Below are 18,206 nucleotides of genomic sequence, written 5' to 3'. Positions count from 1 at the left end.
AGAAAGGCCACGTCCCAAGGGAAGCAGAACTGTGTGTTGGAATCAAGGGCATCTTATGGACATCCTTTAAGCCATTGAATCTAGCTTGTGGGTTCCCAGGTGCTTTATTTTATTTTATTTTATGCTTGATTGGTGTTTCGCCTACATGTATGTCTGTGTGAGGCTGCCGGATTCCCTGGAGTTACAGGACTGGTGTGAGTTGCCACGTAGGTGCTGGAATTGACCTCGGTTCTCTGGAAGAGCAGCCAGTGTTCTTAAACCCCTGATCCGTCTCTCTAGCCTCTCCCAGGGCTGCTTTAAAATTCGGGTTCAGTCACTGATGAGGGACAAATCTCTTGGTTATTGGTTTGGTGCTTTCTGGGTCAGGAGCTGGTCTGTTCTTCTCCTTTCACCTTCTTTGGCAAAGAAGGCTGACCTTTCACAACACAGGATGTTGGAGTCAACATTTCTATGGCCTGTCAAAGGGACAGATTCCTTCAGGCCACGGCTCTCACTGAGGAACAAAGCTGCATGCTTTTGGTGAAGAGGAGGCTGAGATCAAGGGCTTGTGGAGAGAGCAATCCAACCCTGGGGTCAGAGGTAGTTACTGACTTCAGAAGACACTTGTCCAGCCACCTCAGAGGGGCCCTCTCTGCTGTGGGACTTGATCTATGCGGCCTCCCTGGTCCTGTTCCCCATCTGCCTCCCTGTGTGTGTGAGGTTCAGATGAGGCCAACTCTTTCGAATGACAGGGTCTGTGTCAGCATGAGATCGCTTTTGCTTCCCTGGGTTTTGGGCTCAGAGGGAGAATAGGCAGGGTGGAAGATGAGCGGAAGGTTAGAAGAGGACGGGAGGGCAGAGACAGGGATAGCGTCTCACACACTCTAAGGTGAGGGGTGGGTCAGGTGACGCTTTTGCTGAAGACTGAAAAAGTCCTACTACTGAATCCCGTGAAGCAGTCGTTAGTGGTCTGCCCTGAGCATGCTTCTTATACCAGCTGGGGGCGGGGGGCTGTTCTCATGCCCACTTCAGAGAGAGGAGGTCAGGGAAAGTGCTCAGACTTAGCAGGAAACCCGGTGCGGTAGGGATTTCAACTGAAATTTTCTTTTGAGACTGTCTCACATAGCCTAGGTAGGCCTTGAACTTCTGGCCTCTTGATCTTCTACCTCTACGTGCTGTTTCTAGTCTTCTTTTAGGAAAGTCACTGAAGGACGTCTGGGAATGTACCCGGGTCGTGCATGAGGAGCTGCAATGAGACTCGCAAGACTGCCCTGCAATTGGGCTTCCTGGTAATCTACCAGGGCCAGGTTCTGGTAGCCGCTGGAGACGCAAAACCTCTTCGCGCCAAACACAGAGCCTAGCAAGATTTACAGGGAAAGGCTGCCACCTGGTGGCCAAAGGGCAAGCGGTACACTCTGGGAGGAGACCAAGTCTTGGGAAAGAGGGGCTTTGGAGAATAGATGGCGCAGGGTGGAGGGGGTGAAGGGGCTATACAATCTTGTTCTTGAAGGGCGGCCCCGCAGAGTGCCAGTGGAGTCCGGGTGGGATGGAACAGGGCTGCCTGACTAGCAGTCTCAGGACTCGGCATGGGACCTCGCGCGCGGGGGGTGGTGGTGGTGGAAGGGGGGAGGTGGGCAGAGCAGAACCGCATAGTTGCTCCCTCTCTCTCTCTCCTGTCGTCCCCCCCCCCCCCGTAGTATAGTGTCATTTTGCCCGAGGGCTGGAGGAGGTGAAGGACCTAGAGCAAGGCCTTGGCCGGATTCTTACTTTAATTCAATCCAATCAGACACTGTCACCAGCTCCAAGAAGTTACAGATCCTTTTTTCCTTGAGCAGGCTGGGAGCCCCAGAAGGCCCTGCCTCTTCAGCCCTTTCGACCCTCTTCTTGCTCTCTTCTGATAGTACCCCTCCGCTCTCACTTCTACGCACTTATGAGAACACCACGTACGCACCTCCTAACCGTGAACAGAGAAGTCTGAGTCTCAGGCTTGTTCTTTCTGCCCGCAGGGTGGGGAGGGGCTCATCTCAGGCCACGCCCCTCCTGCCTTAAATTGCTTCCACGTGCAGCCAGCAAGCTAAGACGCCCAGGGGCCTCAACAACCTGGCTCCTAATTTAGCTCACTTTCTAGGAGAGGTCCTGATTGAATGGGTTTGCGGCTTCTGCCTAAAGGCTTCCAGGTGATTCCTCCATCTCGATCCCTAGTGATGGGGTGAAACCCAGCAGGGCCTTTGCGCTTGCCAAAACAAGCCCTCCATCTCTGAGTTACATCTCCCTCATTCACCAGGCAGCCCCCTGCAGCTTCTTTCTCACCTTCTCGGTCGGCTCGGTTTAGCACCGGGGTTATCCCCTGGCCTTCTTGCCTGCTGGTGTCCAGCTTAGATGTTCACGGAGACAGCAGGGTCTTCTGTCCTTCTCCTTGCTTCCTGTCTAGTTATCAGCCCGCACCACTCTGACCTCACTGTGTGAGCCTCACACCGATCGACTGGAGAGGGGTTCTGAGCAGTTTTGTTCGTCTTTGTTTGCACTAGGCCACTTTTGACAGGTGCATGGGACGGACTTGTGCCAGGGCGACTGGGAATGTCGATACACGGAGGAACGCCCGAATGGAGGTCCCACTCAGACAGCCAGACTTCACGTTGCTGAGACCCTTAACCGCCAAACATCACTCTTTCTGACAATCCCTTAAGGCCATGAACAAGGGTGGGGCGCTGAAGGTGCTTGCTGGAGCTCCCTGGACCTGAGAGGGTGGCTGGGGACAAACTCTTGACAGTGTCCTACCTAGCTGCCTGATGAGAAACCACCCTCCCAATGATCTCTTTAAAAACAAACAAACAAGCTGGGCGGTGGTGGCGCACGCCTTTAATCCCAGCACTCGGGAGGCAGAGGCAGGCGGATCTCTGTGAGTTCGAGGCCAGCCTGGTCTACAAGAGCTAGTTCCAGGACAGGCTCCAAAGCCACAGAGAAACCCTGTCTCGAAAAACAAAACAAACAAACAAACAAACAAACAAAGCAACAACAAACCAAACCAAAAACCAACCCGTGCTTGGGGACAAAGGTTTAAACTTGACAGAAAACAAGTAACATTAAGCCCTTACCACGTCTCATTTAGTTGTCACCTGGCTTACACCGAGACACAGCGCACTACTGTATAATTGAAACGGGCTTTCTGAGGAGATGCTATTTTGTGTTGAGTTTAGCTTTTTCAGTAACCAATAATTTTTTTTTATCCAATTGATACGTGTAACTTCTAGTTTCCACAATTTTAAGTTTTAATTTTGTGTGGATGGGGTGTTTTGCCTGCATATGTGGGCACAGTGTGCATGCAGTCCCTGAAGTGGCCAGAAGAGGGCAATGCAACCCCTGGAATTAGAATTACAGCCTGTTGTGAGTCGCCATGTAGATGCTAGGAATTGAATTTGTGTTCTCGGGAAGAGCTGTCCAGTGTTCTTTAACCACTGTGAGCAGCCGTCCCTCCAGGCCGCCGCCGCCCCCCAGCCGCTGCCGCCGCCTCCTCCTTCTCCTCCTCCTCCGTCATTCTCCTCCTCCTCCTTCTTCTCCTCCTCCTCCTTCTCCTCCTCCTCCTCCTCCTCCTCCTCGTCCTCCTCCTTCTCCTCTTCTTTTTTATGACATAGTCTTACCGTGTAGCCCTGGTTGGCCTGGAACTTGCTATAGAGACCAGGCTGGGTTTGAACTCTGCTTCAGCACTTTGTTTCTTTTTGCATGCTGGGGATGGAGCCCAGGCCCTTGCACAGGTTAAGCAGGTGTTGTCCTACAGAGCCACATCTCCAGTCCCATTCCCCCATTCAGGGGGTAGCTGAGTCAGAACTGGTTCCCAGGAGCTGGCCAGTGGTGGCACACGCCTTTAATCCCAGCACGCAGGGAGGCAGAGGCAGGTGCATCTTGTGAGTTTCGAGGCCAGCTCTGGTCTACACAGCGAGTTCCAGGACAGCCAGGACTGTCACACAGAGAAACTCTGTCTTGAAAAACAAAAAACAAACAAGCAAACAAAGAGAACTGGTCCTCAGGCGTGCTGTTAGAGTGCAGTCCTTAAAGAACCCTTTCGAAGAACTCTCCACCTGTCATTGTCCTGGCTTGAGGAGAGCTGAGGGGTTCTTCAGCCAAAGCTGTTTTCCTGCTATAGCTGTATCTCTGTGGGGGTACCATGTGGGGTTGGATTGGCTGGGATATAACAGGGACATTTCAAGGATCGTGGACCCCCAAAGAGGAGATGCTTTCCTGCTTGTCCAATCTTTCTCCCATGTGCTTCTCAAGAGGCTGCAGGTGCACAGAAGTCTTGGACTGAATAAGTGTCCTCTGGCCCCTCGCCTGGGGCCAACTTCCTGAATTGCTTTCTCGGGTACAGCTACCTGGTGAGAGACATCACCCTGTCTCATCCCACTGAAGGTCCTACCAACAGCATCTGAGGCTGCTCTGTGATCATGTCTTCAGGCCCCAAAGCCCACAGAAGGAGACATTTCCACCTGCCTTCACCTGAGGATGACAGCCCCATCTCTGACCATTCCCCATCCGTGGAATCAGGCCACTTGCACAGAGATGGGTGCTCCTGGGGCCATGCTCCTTTTTGGGCTTGCCTTCTTAATCACAGCTTGTTCTGCTGGTAGTTCCTGAGGCCTGGTTTAAGTCAGGCTGACTGAAGTCAGGCTAACCCCGCTTCCCTTTCTTTCTATTTGTGGAGGCCTCTTGAAAACTGCCTGGATGACCCGCAACCACAGAGGGCTGGCAGATCTCAGGAGGGTCTCAGGGAGACAGGCCCATTAGTCAGATTTCCAGGAGAAGTCAAGGACACAGGAGCTTTGAGTCTGATTTCTCCACATACCAGATAGAAACTGTCCATTAAGCTGGGCGGTGGTGGCGCACGCCTTTAATCCCAGCACGCGGGAGGCAGAGGCAGGAGGATCTCTGAGTTTGAGGCCAGCCTGGTCTACAAGAGCTAGTTCCAGGACAGGCTCTAGAAACAACAGGGAAACCCTGTCTCGAAAAAACCAAAAAAAAAAAAAAAAAAAAAAAAAAGAAAGAAAGGAAGGAAGGAAGAAAGAAAGAAAGAAACTGTCCATTAGCGTTTCCCACCCAGCAAAATGGATGACTCGGGAGAGCGGTCTTGAATTCCGCCTGCTTGGCGTACCTCCAGATTCTCCTCTGGAGTGGTGTGTTACCTCTGCCTTAGGTTGATGGTGCCCTTAGCCTTCTCCTCATCTCACTTGTGAGACTACACCAGCTGCTTCTCCCTGTGCTGCACACCATCTTCGTGGCATTTGCTTATGCCACTGAGATGAACATCTTCCTGTTATGGAACTTTCCATTCCTGCCGTTGCTTCACGGTCTTCTTTCTCAGCACTGACACATTCAGCCATTTTCATGTCTAGAGCCATTCTTGGTCTACTGTCTCCCCATTCATCTGCCTGGAAGTTTTATGGGGTGTGAGCTCCTGGTTGTGTCTACTTCTCTTCTGTACCCCAACCCTTAGCCTGGCTGCTGTGATGAGTTCTCTATAAGATGCTGTTCAGCCAGGCAGTGGTGCACACGCCTTTAATCCCAGCACTTGGGAGGCAGAGACAGGCGGATCTCTGTGAGTTCAAGGCCAGCCTGGTCCACAAGAGCTAGTTCCAGGACAGGCTCCAAAGCTACAGAGAAACCCTGTCTTGAAAAACAAAACAATAACAACCAAAAAAAGATGCTGTTCAGTGAATGGAAAGACTGCATGGCAGAGCCCTCGGTATTGAGAACGGCAACTCAGAAAGCACAGGTTCATGCTGGTTGATGATGCTATTTTAACTGTAGAAGTGGTATGAAATAGCCGGGCGGTGGTGGCGCACGCCTTTAATCCCAGCACTCGGGAGGCAGAGGCAGGCGGATCTCTGTGAGTTTGAGACCAGCCTGGTCTACAAGAGCTAGTTCCAGGACAGGCTCTAAAGCCACAGAGAAACCCTGTCTTGAAAAACCAAAAAAAAAAAAAAAAAAAAAAAAGAAGTGGTATGAAATAAAAGTTAAATTAAAACCCAAAAGGGCAGGCTGGAGAGATAGCTCAGCGGTTAAGAGCACTGCTTGCTCTTCCAAAGGTCCCAAGTTCAATTCCCAGCAACCACATGGTGACTCACAACCATCTGTAATGAGATCTGGTGCTCTCTTCTGGCTTGCAGGCAGAGTACTAAGAATGTTGTATACATAATAAACAAATAAGTCTTAAAACCCAAAAGGGCTTGTCACTTGATTTGCCCAAAGTGTTTAAATCTGGGGGCAAGTTGATCTAGCTGGGAAGAATATGTGAGCACACAAACAGTGTGCAAGCTTTCAAAGGGGGTGAGTGTGGTCACCCTGGATTTTCTGCTACTGATTTGCTTAACTAGAAAGTGATGACAGAAGGTGGGCGGTGGTGGCGCACGCCTTTAATCCCAGCACTCAGGAGGCAGCGGCAGGCGGATCTCAAGGCCAATCTGGTCTACAGAGTGAGTTCCAGGACAACCAGGATTGTTACACAGAGAAACCCTGTCTCAACACACACACACACACACACACACACACACCATAAACACACAACACACACACTCACAAAGTTGTGACAGAAAGGGGTCCAGGTATCCCAGGAGGCCTTGAGGCATCTATCCATGTTCAGGTTAGGCCCGAGGGTCCTCCACAGCCACATACATCCTCCCCACCACAAGGATCTGCAGATACAGGTGGAGAAGTCTCAGAACCACCAGAGCATTTTGGGGGTGCACACTAAGGATGCTCCAGAGGCGGGTGAGGGGCCACACATCTGTCATTTTCCGCACTTGCGTGGTGAGGCAGGAGGATCAGACGTTCACAGTCAACACTGACTACATAGCAAGTTTTGAGGTGAGCTTGGGACTACATGGGACCCTGTGTCAGTGTCCCCTACCTCTCACCATCAAACAAAACACAAACATACACAAAAAGGATCACTTCTCCCAATAAGACCCCAAATCACAATAAAACAAAAGGTTTTCCCAAGTGGTCCAAGTACAGGCTGATCATCCCTAATCCAAACACCTCAAATCTAAAGTTGTTGAACACAGATCCAAGGAAGGAATCTTCATACAAGATTCCTAACTATGAAACTCTCCTGCAGGCACCACATTATTACAAAGAACCGTGTTGCCAGGTGTGACAGGACATTCCTTTAATCCCAGCACTTGGGGGGAAAGGCAGGCAGAGCTTGGCAAGTCTGAGCTTGGTCTCCATAGTGAGCTCCTCCAGGACAGCCTGGGCTATCTAGGAGACCCTGTCCTAAAGCAAAACAAGAGGCTAAACACTGTGTAGTGGTGGTCAGGCTCTGTGTATGTATAATGTATGTAAACCATAAGTGAATTTCATCTTTTTCTAAAATCTGAAAAAAAGGAAGAAAGGAAGGAAGGAAGGGAGGAAGGAAGGAAGGAAGGAAGGAAGGAAGGAAGGAAGAAAAGAAAAGAAACTCCAAACCCCTAGTTTTCCAGGTTCCAAGCTTTTGCAATAAGGGCTCCCGGATCCAAACGAGCTTAGGCAGTGAGAATCCATCCCAGATGCGCCTGTTCCTCCAGCCTCTACCGCAGTATAAAACATTTCCACAGAAGACGAGTGTCCACAGGAGTTTTAGAGACTTTATTTATGTATAAACAATTTAAACACTTTGCCATAAATTATCTTTGCCTGTCCCTAGTCTTTGCTTAGCAGCAAATTAAAATTAATATAAAAACTCGATGAACAATTCATACATGTATATTACAAAAAAGTTCCTGTACCAAAGTTCTTATTAGACTTTTTTTTGTTTTGTTTTTTTTTAACCTTTTAAAATTTTTTTTTTTTTTATTTTATTATGTTTTTATTTTCTCTCCTCGTGGTGACTGTCATGTGATTGTCTCAGTTTCTGGACCAAACAAACACACTAATAGTTTAAAGTCTGAAACAGTGATTGCGCCTTGTGGCGTCATGTATGTACAGGGCGATCGGAAGTGGTAACCGTTAGCAACAGAGTCACACACGTCGTACCTCTACCGCAACTGATACCCACGAACTACGGAATCTAAACAGACTACACCCTGTAACTGCGGATTACTGTCCACAATGGAATCTCCAAAGACAAAAAGAGTATGAGATTTATGTGTAGTGAGTATAGCCACCATTTTGAGTTACATTTTACACTCTGCCCTCAAATAAATTAGCTCAGGCCTGACTAAGTAGAGACCTGAGAGTTAAGTGCTGGACGGTAAGGTTTCGCTTTGACTGCCGATAGTAATTTTTTTCTTTCTCTCTCTCTCTTTTTCTTTTTTTCTTGCGTTTTTTCTTTTTCTTTAAAAAGTATTTCCAGTGCTCGCTCCTCCACTTTTGTGCCCCCCCTCCCCAGGCGCTACAACACAAATCACCCCCAAAGTCGTGTTTTTAAATGCACCTGTATTTGCTTAAACGAAAACGTCGGAAGTGTCTGCCCAACCATCAGTCTGAGTCGTCCTCAGCTGGTCTAGTGACGGCGGCCCTTGTGAATGTCTCTGTGTTGCTCACGTTGTGAATGAGTGAGGTATTAGGATGTGAGGCCTTCTCGTCTTCATTTCTTCGTTTGTACGGTCGGTGGTGTTCGTCTTTGTTTGTCTGTTTGTTTGTTTTGTTTGCTGTTTTCGGTTCCTTTCCTTTTGGCTGTTCTGCGTCTCTTCTGCGTTAGACCCGGAACAAGTGGGTCGTATTTTAGGGGAACTTGAAACATTTTGTGTGTTTGTTCATTCATTCATTCATCCTTTTGTTTTGTTTTCTCAGGATTTGTGGCTGAGCTCTAGTCTACTTCAGGATGAGGGACTTTGCGCTTGGACAGTAGCATTTGAACTCAAAAAATGTGAGCTTTCTTGCCACTTGGGATCCTAAAGCAGCCTGGCCTCAGTGCCCCTGTTAGGTCTTCGTCTCCTTAGGAGAGGAGGTCACAGTTGCTCCTGCCGAGCCACCCAGAGAAGAGGTGGCAGCAGATTATTTTGTTACCTCTTTCCCATCTCATTCTGTCTTAAGAACTGGATGTTGCTGCTACTGTCTGCCAGCTCTGGGTACTGTTCCACCGGAAGCACGTAATAGCCCTCATAACCTTGCACCCGTCCCGTGCTTAGGAGTTGCTGCTTCTCGCCCTCCGTCCACAGGCGGCTGCCCTCTCTCCCGTCCCTGGCTTTCTGCTGCTCCTTGGCCCAGGCAGTGCCCAGGGCCCTCTGTCTCGCTTGGTCCAGGACTCGGGCCTTCTCTTCGTCCAGCGTGTCAGGGGTGAGGCCATAGCGGATGCTGAGCAGCAGTGTTGAGTACTGGAACTCAATGTTGGTGAACCTTCGAGTCCTGCCATTCACCAGCAGCGTGGGCTGTGACACGGTCACATTCACCCCACTCTCCAGCACCTTGCGCCCAATGGTGGTGCCCAGCGTGACCAGGTCAGCATCCGCCGCCCCAATCTTCACAAAGTAGTGTGTGTCTTTGCCCTCGATGCTGTAGTGCATCTTGTCCAAGTAGTAGGCGTTGTTCAACACAGACGCCACCTTGCGGCTATCCTCGCTGGCGATGCTGGATACCCCTGTGGTCACCCGCCCTTCTTTGATGGCAAACATGATGCCTTTGCCGATGATGGGCGTGGTGGTAGCAAACCAGTGACCTGCTTTCTCTCGGATGCTGGCATGGAGCTTTTTGGAGATGACCTGTCCTTCTAGAGCCAGGAAGGCCTGGTTATGTCTCTCTGTGGTCTGCTGGACACCCGTAATGAGCTGTGGGCACAAGACAAAAGGAAAAGGTCAGAAGGTAGCCTAGACAGTGCATGAAGCAAGAACTGGAGAGATGGGTGATGAACACTCCTCTGCCAGGATTGATAGACTGTCATTGTATGTCCCTGCCTTTTGGAGCTAGGGCAGACTGGCTGGTTCCCTGTCCCCTAAGGCGGGGCTCTGACCGTCTTGCCACCCTGCCACTCAATAAAATATGGCGAAGGAGGTTCTCCACCTTGCCCAAGTCTGTATCCAGGTTGTGCACCACAACTCTGGGAGCCAAGAGATAGTTTGTACTTGTGGTGATGCACCTGCCCCGTACACTTTAGACCCAGGGAGATCCTGATGTGGGGATCAGGTATCTGAGCGGCTGGCAGCCCTGATGCTGTAACCTGCCCTGCTCCAAACTTAGTGACTTGTGGATTCACTACCTTTACTCAAAGTGAGAGCAGCCACAGATGCATATCTGGGACTGACTGCCCTGTTAGTAAAGCCGTTCTCAGGCAACCTGGCTGAGGCTGTGTTCTAGCCAGGTACTCTAGGTGATTTGTGCGCATATTCATATTCGAGGGCTTGAGGCTAAGAGATCCGGGCTGTGAGGACCAGAGGGAAATACCCCTCCTTCCCACTCGGAGTCCATTGCTTTGGATCTCAGCCCTGGTTTTGCAGAGGAATGAAATCGCCATTATCTCCTTGGCCTTGAGTTCTCCCCTCACAAATGACAACTTGTCTCAATTGGTGGTTGGGGGACAGGCTGGAATAATGGAAGAGGCTGTGTTTGGGAGGTAACGGCACTTAGATAAATGAGAGAAATGATGGCTATTCATCCACTGAGTGGTCCCCGAGGGGCAGGATGGAGAGAATGCTGTTCTCAATTACCCAGCAGCTCCTCCTTGCCTCTCTATAGTCACACAATCTGGATGACTATTCAGAGCAGCTGAGACCTTCCAGACTTCCACAGAGCAGAGCCCCAGTCCCGTATCGGGGGTCAGCTCAATGCAGCTCCCGTGCTGCCCATCTGCTAGTGGCTGAGGTCTCAGCTGCACCCAAATTGAAACTGACCACCCTTCGGCCTTCAAAGAGCGACCCAGGCACAAATTATGTTCTAAAAACTCAATCTGTATGCATTTGGGCCATAACACGCTGCGGTTTTATGTAGGGCATAAAAATGTTCTTTAATGGGACAGAAACTGCAAACCACAATTTTATTGCCTCCCATAAAAGCTGAAAGGGTTATGATCTTACAGAAGTGCAGATGGCAGGGGGCCACTGGATTTCTCTGGGCTATTGTTAATCAAGAAGTGACCGGAGGGTAGATACTGAATAGATAATGATACCACAATTAAGGTAATCATTGAGGTTGGGAAGAAATATGGGCCACACTAGAAAGGATGGCAGTGGCATTCTCTCGGCCCGGGAAGTCTCTGCTCTTTCCTTGCTTTTATACCCAGCCTCCGTGTCCCTTTCCCAGCAAACCCCCATCTCCCATGTGGCACTGTCTATGACAGGGATGAAGACGGTTGTTGGGATTGTCATCAAAAGCCATCCCCTGACCTTGCCACTTACCTGTCCATTTTCACTTGCTTGACTCTCTGACAGTTCATAGGGGGGAGGCACAAAATACATTTTGGCTCTGGGGAATCCGGGAATGATGTTGCTGAGCTGAAATCCGAACATCACAAGCCAGCTTTTCACATCTGTGGCAGAAGCAAAAACAAAGATTTCTGAAACCACAGGGATGGGAGGGGGGGGTCTCAGTGGATCATGCAAAAAATAAAAAAATAAAATATAAAATGGGTGCTTGGGTGTGAGATCTAAGAGAAGAGGGTGACGATACCTGTCCACTAGTTCTGGGAACAGGGACCAGAGACTTTTTAAAGAAACATTTTACTTAGTTTTGTCCTATGTGTATTAGTCTTCTGCTTAATGCATGGTACCCACGGAGGCCAGAGGAGGGCATCAGATCCTCTGGAACTGGAGTTTTAGATGGTTGTGAGCCACCACATGAGTACTGGGGGAACAAACCTGGGTCCTCTGCAAGAGCAGCAAGTGCTCTTAACTGCTAAGCCATCTCTCCTGCCCAGCTCAGAGATTCCTTATGTGCATCCAAAGAAGATGTCCCTCCATGTGTGGCAGTTGATAATCACCATGTCGTGATTACAAAGGCCAATCATAGAATGGACAGATCTGACTTCAAGTACCCTTGCTGTGTGACCTTGGCGAGGTTTTTGTACCTCTGTAAACCTCAGATCTTTCCATTCTGAATTACGACAATCATTGCTCTTACCTCATTGGGTTGGCATGAAGACCAGAGGAGGTAACATATACAAAAATCTCACAACAGAGAGTAGCCCATGGACAACTCAGCCAACATGAGTTTCATTTGAAGTAGTTCCCATGCATTATATTTTAAAAGACTTATTATTTATGTACTTCATGTTTATGGGTGTTTTGCCTCATGTATGTATGCACACCAGAAGAGGGGATCAGATCCCATGGGACTTCAGTGATAGGTGGTTGTGTGTTACCATGTGGGAGCCGGGGATTGAACTCAGGACCTCTGGAAGAGCAGTCAGTGCTCTTAACTACTGAGCCATCTCTCCAGACGCTCCTACAAACTATTACAGGCCAGATGGTGTGAAGCTGGAGGCAGCGACAAATCAGGGGGATGAGCGCAGACTATGATCAAGGTGCAGAACATCTGGACTGGGTCTCTGCACTGAGACTGGCTCACCAGGGAACATCTTCAGAGCTGGACATGATGAACAGACTTTCAGTTCTCGAGCCCATTTCTCTAGACCTATCTTTCAAAGAGAGCTCAAGAGATGAGCCCTATTACAGGTCTACATCCCAGCCATTGCATTTGGGCTGTTGTCACGTGTCTCATGGAGAGTTCTGGTTTTCTGAGTAAGACAGCTTCCCTTCAGGCCTTCTGACCTCCCTCCACCATGATCCAGAGAGTCCTGCACTCATCCTCCACTGCATTTCCATGTTCATCAGAACCATTAGGATCCCAGAAGGACGGAGCTCGTTATGCCCCTCATTTCTATTTACAAAGGTACCCTGAGATTTGGCCTCACATCCTGGGCTCTTTCCTGCTCCCTTTCTACCTCCCCTAAGTTCAGAAATATTCCACAGGACCCTTGGAGTTCAAACCTGCCTTTAGGAAAGCTTGCTATGTCTTCAGATTTTTAAATAGCTCTTTTCTCTTCTTGTCACAATTGAAATTATCTCTTCCCACAGAGCATGAGTCTCCTACCCTTTCCTATAGCCACTGGACCAAAGCTGACCTTGGGCTACTCACCTGAATTCTGCGAAGTGTACTACCTCTGTTTCTGACTCTGAATTAATTCTTAGTGATTTCATTAGACAAGTAGTTGCTCCTTCTAACACTTTGGCCCCTTAGCTCCCTGACCTCCTCTCACATCTCAGTTTCAGACTTGATCCCTGATTGTTCTGATCCTCCTGTACATCGGTTTCATACACACAGCCCTCTGGCCACAGCCTCAGTTCTCTGGTTTATTGTCCAACACCAAGGGCCTTCCAGCCATCCATCCCAAACTCCTTTTCTCAGTCTCTCTACTTCTACTCCCGTTTCTCTCCTAATCCAGCACATATTACCTAACCAACCCCTGGACTAAATCCTTGGGGTGTACTTGAAGGTCCACTGTCTGCTGTCACTTCATCATGCCTGCCTGGTGAAATCATAGTACTTATTAAATCCAAGCTGCCATCCACTCCTTTTTGCACCTGCGCAGTTGAACGATGTTGGAGAAAACATGCTGTCAGGCGTCACTGAAAATCCCTGACCATGAATCTCCATGGTCCCTTCCAGCCACCTGCAACCCTCCTGCTTTCCTTTACTCCTTCCAGCTGTCCACTCACTCTCCTGCATTGTCTCTGTATCTATCTTATCTCATCCCATCTATCCATCATCCATCTATCCATCATCCATCTATCCATCAATCATCCATCCATCCATCCATCCATCCATCCATATCCATCCATCATCCATCATCCATCCATCCATCAATCCATCATCCATCCATCACATCCATCCATCCATCATCCATCCATCCATCCATCCATCCACCATCCATCCATCCATCCATCATCCATCCATCCATTCATCATCCATCCAACCATTACCCATCCATCATCCATCCATTCATTACTTATTCTTTTTTTTTTTTTTCTGAGACAAGGTTTCTTTGGAGCCTGTCCTGAAACTAGTTCTGTAGACCAGGTTGGCCTTGAACTCATAGAGATCCACCTGTCTCTGCCTCCTGAGTGCTGGGATTAAAGGCGTTTGCCACCACCACCTGGCTTATCTATTTTTTAAGACATGGTCTCACATGTAGATCAGGCTGGTCTGGAACTTGTGACAATCCTCCTGCCTCCACCTCCTAAGTGTGTGATTAGGGGCTTGAACCAACACACTTGGCTCTTTCATCCACTCCTATACATATTTAATTTTCTTTGCCCTTCTTTCCCTAAACCTCTATTATCTGCTTTCCCTCCCTCCCACCAACAGTCAACCTGGTTTCCTACTTTTCTGCAGAAACTGAGGCAGCCAGAGAAAGAAGGATTTCCTCCAGTGCTAGCTCCTGTTTGCCTATGGCACTGTGGCTCAGGCTCTGCACACTGGAACTCTGTTTTTTTTCTATTCTACAACATGAGCTGTGGATGCTGAGCACTCCTCTGTTCACGTGGTCACACAACTTTTCTTGCCAACTCAAGGCCATTACGCCAGAAATCTTTCTTTCCTCCCAGTGGAGACTCACTCCCTCCTCTGATGGATTTACCCTACCAGCACACCAAGATACTGTTAGATGTCATCCCCAAAATAGTTATTTTCTTATTCCCACTTCCCATTTCATATCCATCTTTACAAAAAACCTCTTAAGCCCCCCTGTACTCATTGCTCCCCATTTTTGTTTTCTTCCAACTCCTGCTACTGTGCGGAAATCTCATCAAGGCCTTGAGTGATCCCTCCATGGCCAAGTCCCATGCTGACATGTTCTTTTTATGTCTGAACCTATCCGACAAGAGGTAAACTATCCCGCCAGCCCCAGTTACTGTTACTATGCATTGGAGATGGAACACACAGGCCATGGCAGGCATGTGGACATCAAACAACAAATTTTCAGATTGTATTTTCCCCCTTTCTACCTTACATGGATTTCTGGGATTGAACTCTCCAGCCTTGAATGGCAAGATCTTTTACCCACAGCGGCATTTCCCAGCTGTAGTCATCTAGGCTTGGGGGTTCAGTGCTGCCGCTAGGCTGATGCTGACTCCCAAACGTACAGCCCTGCCTGACCTTTTAAGGTCAGCACTGTGCCTCTTATCCATTTCCAGTTCGATGAGTCCAAAACTGAATTCTTGTTCTGTCCCTTGCGTATCTTTCCCCCTCCAAACGTTCGCACCACCTTCCCCTACTCCTTTCTTTTCTCACTTCCCACATCCAATCTATCAGGAAATCCTCTCCCACCTTTATTTTTAACATTGGGGTAAATTTTATATGACCGAAACCTCACCATTGTTGCCTACCCAATGTGCGGTCCCCGGGATAGTCAAAATGTTGGCAGCCATTGTCATTATCTAATTCCATGACACTCGGATCCCACAAAGAACAGTCGTTCTGTATGCCCCTTCCCACAGCCCCTAACTTTCAGCCTCTGGATCTGCTGTGGTTCTGGACATTTCATACAAATGGATCATCACTGTGGGGTTTGACAAGGAGTACATTTTCTTTTCTTTTTTCAAGACAGGATTTCTCTGTGTAACAGTTCTGGATGTACTGGAACTCCCTCTGTAGACCAGGCTGGCCTTGAACTCACAGAGATCCACTTGCCTCTGACTCCCTAGCGCTGGGATTAAAGGTGTGCACCACTATCACCACCTGGCACAGTTTTTACTCTTTGTAGCAGAATGCTATCCCATTGTATGACTAGTCCAAATTTTATCTATCCACTCATTCACTGATGGATATTTGACCAGTTCATACTTTTTAAAAACTACTATAAATAACGCTGCTATGTACCTTCATGTGTGAAGTTTGCTTTGAATACCTATTGCTATGGTTTGCTCCACCCACTGTGTTCAAGTTCCCAGGGGGTGTTACTGGGTGGTGGTGGCATCTTTTTAAGTTTGGCCTTGTGCTAGGTTCATAGGTCATTTGGGGTACGAAGTAGTTTTTGTGTGGCTCTTTGTGTTTTGTTATTTTACCCCCTTCTTTGAGACAGGGTCTCAGGTAATACCCAGTCTGGTCTTGCACTCCCTACATAGTTGAGAATGACTTTAAACTTCTGATCCTCCTGTCTCTGCTTCTGGTGTGCTGAGGTTACAGCCACACGCCACCTCGTCTGCTTTATGTGATGCTGAGCATGACTGTGGGGCATCACGTATGCTAGGCAAGCACTGTAGCTACTCAGAGTATCCCCAACCCACCCTTAGAGGTCTTTAGTAGACTGTTAGAAAAGGGTCCAGCCTGCCCCTCTTCTGTCCTCTGAGATGTGACCGTGCTCACACAAGTGATTCTACTATTGTCATTGGCCATGCTGTGATGTAGCTCTCTCAGGAACAGAACTGTCTGTCACCATGCTCTTCTCGACCTTCCAAATTGTGAGTTAAATGAACCCTTTTTGCTTTTCAAGCCTTAGGTGGTTCATTACAGCTGACAAAAACTCTCTGGTTCCCTTGTTTCTAAAATTATCTTGGTGTGGATTTTTTTGCTTCATTTCTATTACCTTTATTTTAAAACAATAGGAATATGTGTTGGATTCTTGCCACTTCTGCCACCTCTACTCTCCTGGCCCATCATACTGCACTGCCTGGACTTGTAGACTTAGCTTCTCTGCTTCCAGTCTTTGAGCCACTTATCATTATAGTAACCAGATGACTCCCCAAATATGCAGCAGATGAGGCCACTTCCTTAGAAGATATCTCTCAGGAGAAAAGCCAAGGTCATTAGAATGACCTTGAAGAACCCAAGGTCCTGCCTCATGATCTCTCTGCTGTAATCTCTACTTTTCTCTGGTGTTTTGAGGCTTGGTCTCTCTCTCTCTAGTCTTAAACTGATTGTCTTCTTGTCTCAGCCTCCTATGTGCTGGTATTACAGGTCAGTACTATCTTGCCTAGCTGTGCTCCTTCTCAGGCATGATAGGTGCATACCTATCTCTGGATCATCAGGACAGCAAGCCCCTCTGCCCAGCATGATCTTTCCTAACAGCATTTTCTTTTTTTTTTTTTTTTTGGTTAACTCAGTGTATTTATAAAATGAAAAGTCCTATCAAAATACTTTTCACTGGAAAAAATAAATAGAACAGACAATGGATCTACTCAAAGTTCACATTCACTTTGGTAGACTTCAGTGTAGGACAGTTCATGACAAGCACATTTGCCCTTATTCCCCCAGAGCCGAGCAGCTTCCAAGCTAATGGTTAAATCATTTTTAACAGATTTTATAGTGTTGATATCTGGCTCATTCCACATCATCTTCAGCCAAGCTCTGAGCACTTACAATTCTCTGACTAATGGTTGGAAGCTTGGTCAGAAGCATCTGGAACACTGGTGGTGGGAGAGTCTGCTGTAACACTTGCAGCAGCTGCTGAGGCTGCCCACACACAGCAATCGCATTTGTCAGGTGGTCTACACCGTTCTCGTAGTCACCTTGTGCTAATAACTCTTCACCAAGCTGTATCTCCTCAAGGAAGAACTTCTGAACAGCTTCAGCATCCTTTAAGTCAGGTAACTTTGAAAGCCCAGCTCTCTCCTTAGCAAGCTTTTGTTTCTTTCTTCGTTCTCGCAGCCTGTTCTTGAAGTTGGGGTCGCTCCGCCTTTTGCGGTCGAAGTAGATGCAGTAGCCGATGAAGAGGGCGCCGCACACGCCCGCGGCGATGGCACTGTTGCGGCCCACCATCTTCGCTCGTCCGCTCGCTCGCTCGCTCGCTCGGCGGGGGCGCGCGCGGGCCGGGGCCGGGGCCGGGGCCGGGGCCGGGGCCGGGGCCGGGGCCGGGGCCGCCGAGGGCCGCCAGGCAGCGCTTCGCTCCGAGCGCTCGGAGCACGCCGGCCGCTCGCCGCCCCGCGTCCCCTAACAGCATTTTCTGACTCTTCTTTTCTCCTACTTCTTTCAAGTTTAGCTCAAGTGTAACTGAAGCCAATGCCACCCATCATCCTGAAGATGCATTCCTACCCAACCTTCAATATCCCAGGGCTCCTCACTGTGCTCAAGCCTCCCTCTGAATCAGTTATCACATACTCACATGCAGTGCTTTCTGGGAAATATTTATTCTCTCTTGTGTGCTCACTTAGCATGTGCACTCTACCAGAAGAAGGAATTTAAACATTTATTTATTTATTTGTTTGTTTGTTTTTTTAATATAGGTTCTCTCTATGTAGTCCTGAATGTCTTGGAACTCCCTATGTAGAATAGAATGGACTCCAACTCGCAGTGATCCTCCTGCCTCTGCCTCCTGAACAGTGGGATTC

General features: G+C 48.6%; 2 protein-coding genes across 7 annotated transcripts in view; both read right to left on the bottom strand.

Moving 5' to 3' along the window:
* Positions 1-8,954: 8,954 nt before the first annotated feature.
* The window catches only part of Tenm2 (teneurin transmembrane protein 2), a 961,804-nt gene continuing 952,552 nt past the window's right edge, over positions 8,955-18,206 (bottom strand). For all 6 annotated transcript variants that reach the window (XM_038326028.1, XM_038326022.1, XM_038326023.1 and 3 more), the window contains 2 exons: positions 11,280-11,410; positions 8,955-9,716 (listed from right to left, as the gene is read on the bottom strand). In XM_038326028.1, coding sequence (XP_038181956.1) covers positions 8,955-9,716; positions 11,280-11,410 — 893 coding nt within the window. The remainder of the gene's footprint in view (positions 9,717-11,279; positions 11,411-18,206) is intronic.
* On the bottom strand, positions 17,037-17,708 carry LOC119811878 (mitochondrial import receptor subunit TOM20 homolog). The gene has a single exon (XM_038326029.1). It carries the CDS (start codon positions 17,635-17,637, stop codon positions 17,200-17,202), a length of 438 nt encoding a protein of 145 aa, XP_038181957.1. The 5' UTR covers positions 17,638-17,708; the 3' UTR covers positions 17,037-17,199.

This window comes from Arvicola amphibius, chromosome 4 (genome assembly GCF_903992535.2).
Source record: "Arvicola amphibius chromosome 4, mArvAmp1.2, whole genome shotgun sequence".
Lineage (NCBI taxonomy): Eukaryota > Metazoa > Chordata > Mammalia > Rodentia > Cricetidae > Arvicola > Arvicola amphibius.
The sequence above is the reverse complement of the archived record's forward strand: the minus strand, read 5'-3'. Positions and strand labels throughout refer to the sequence as shown.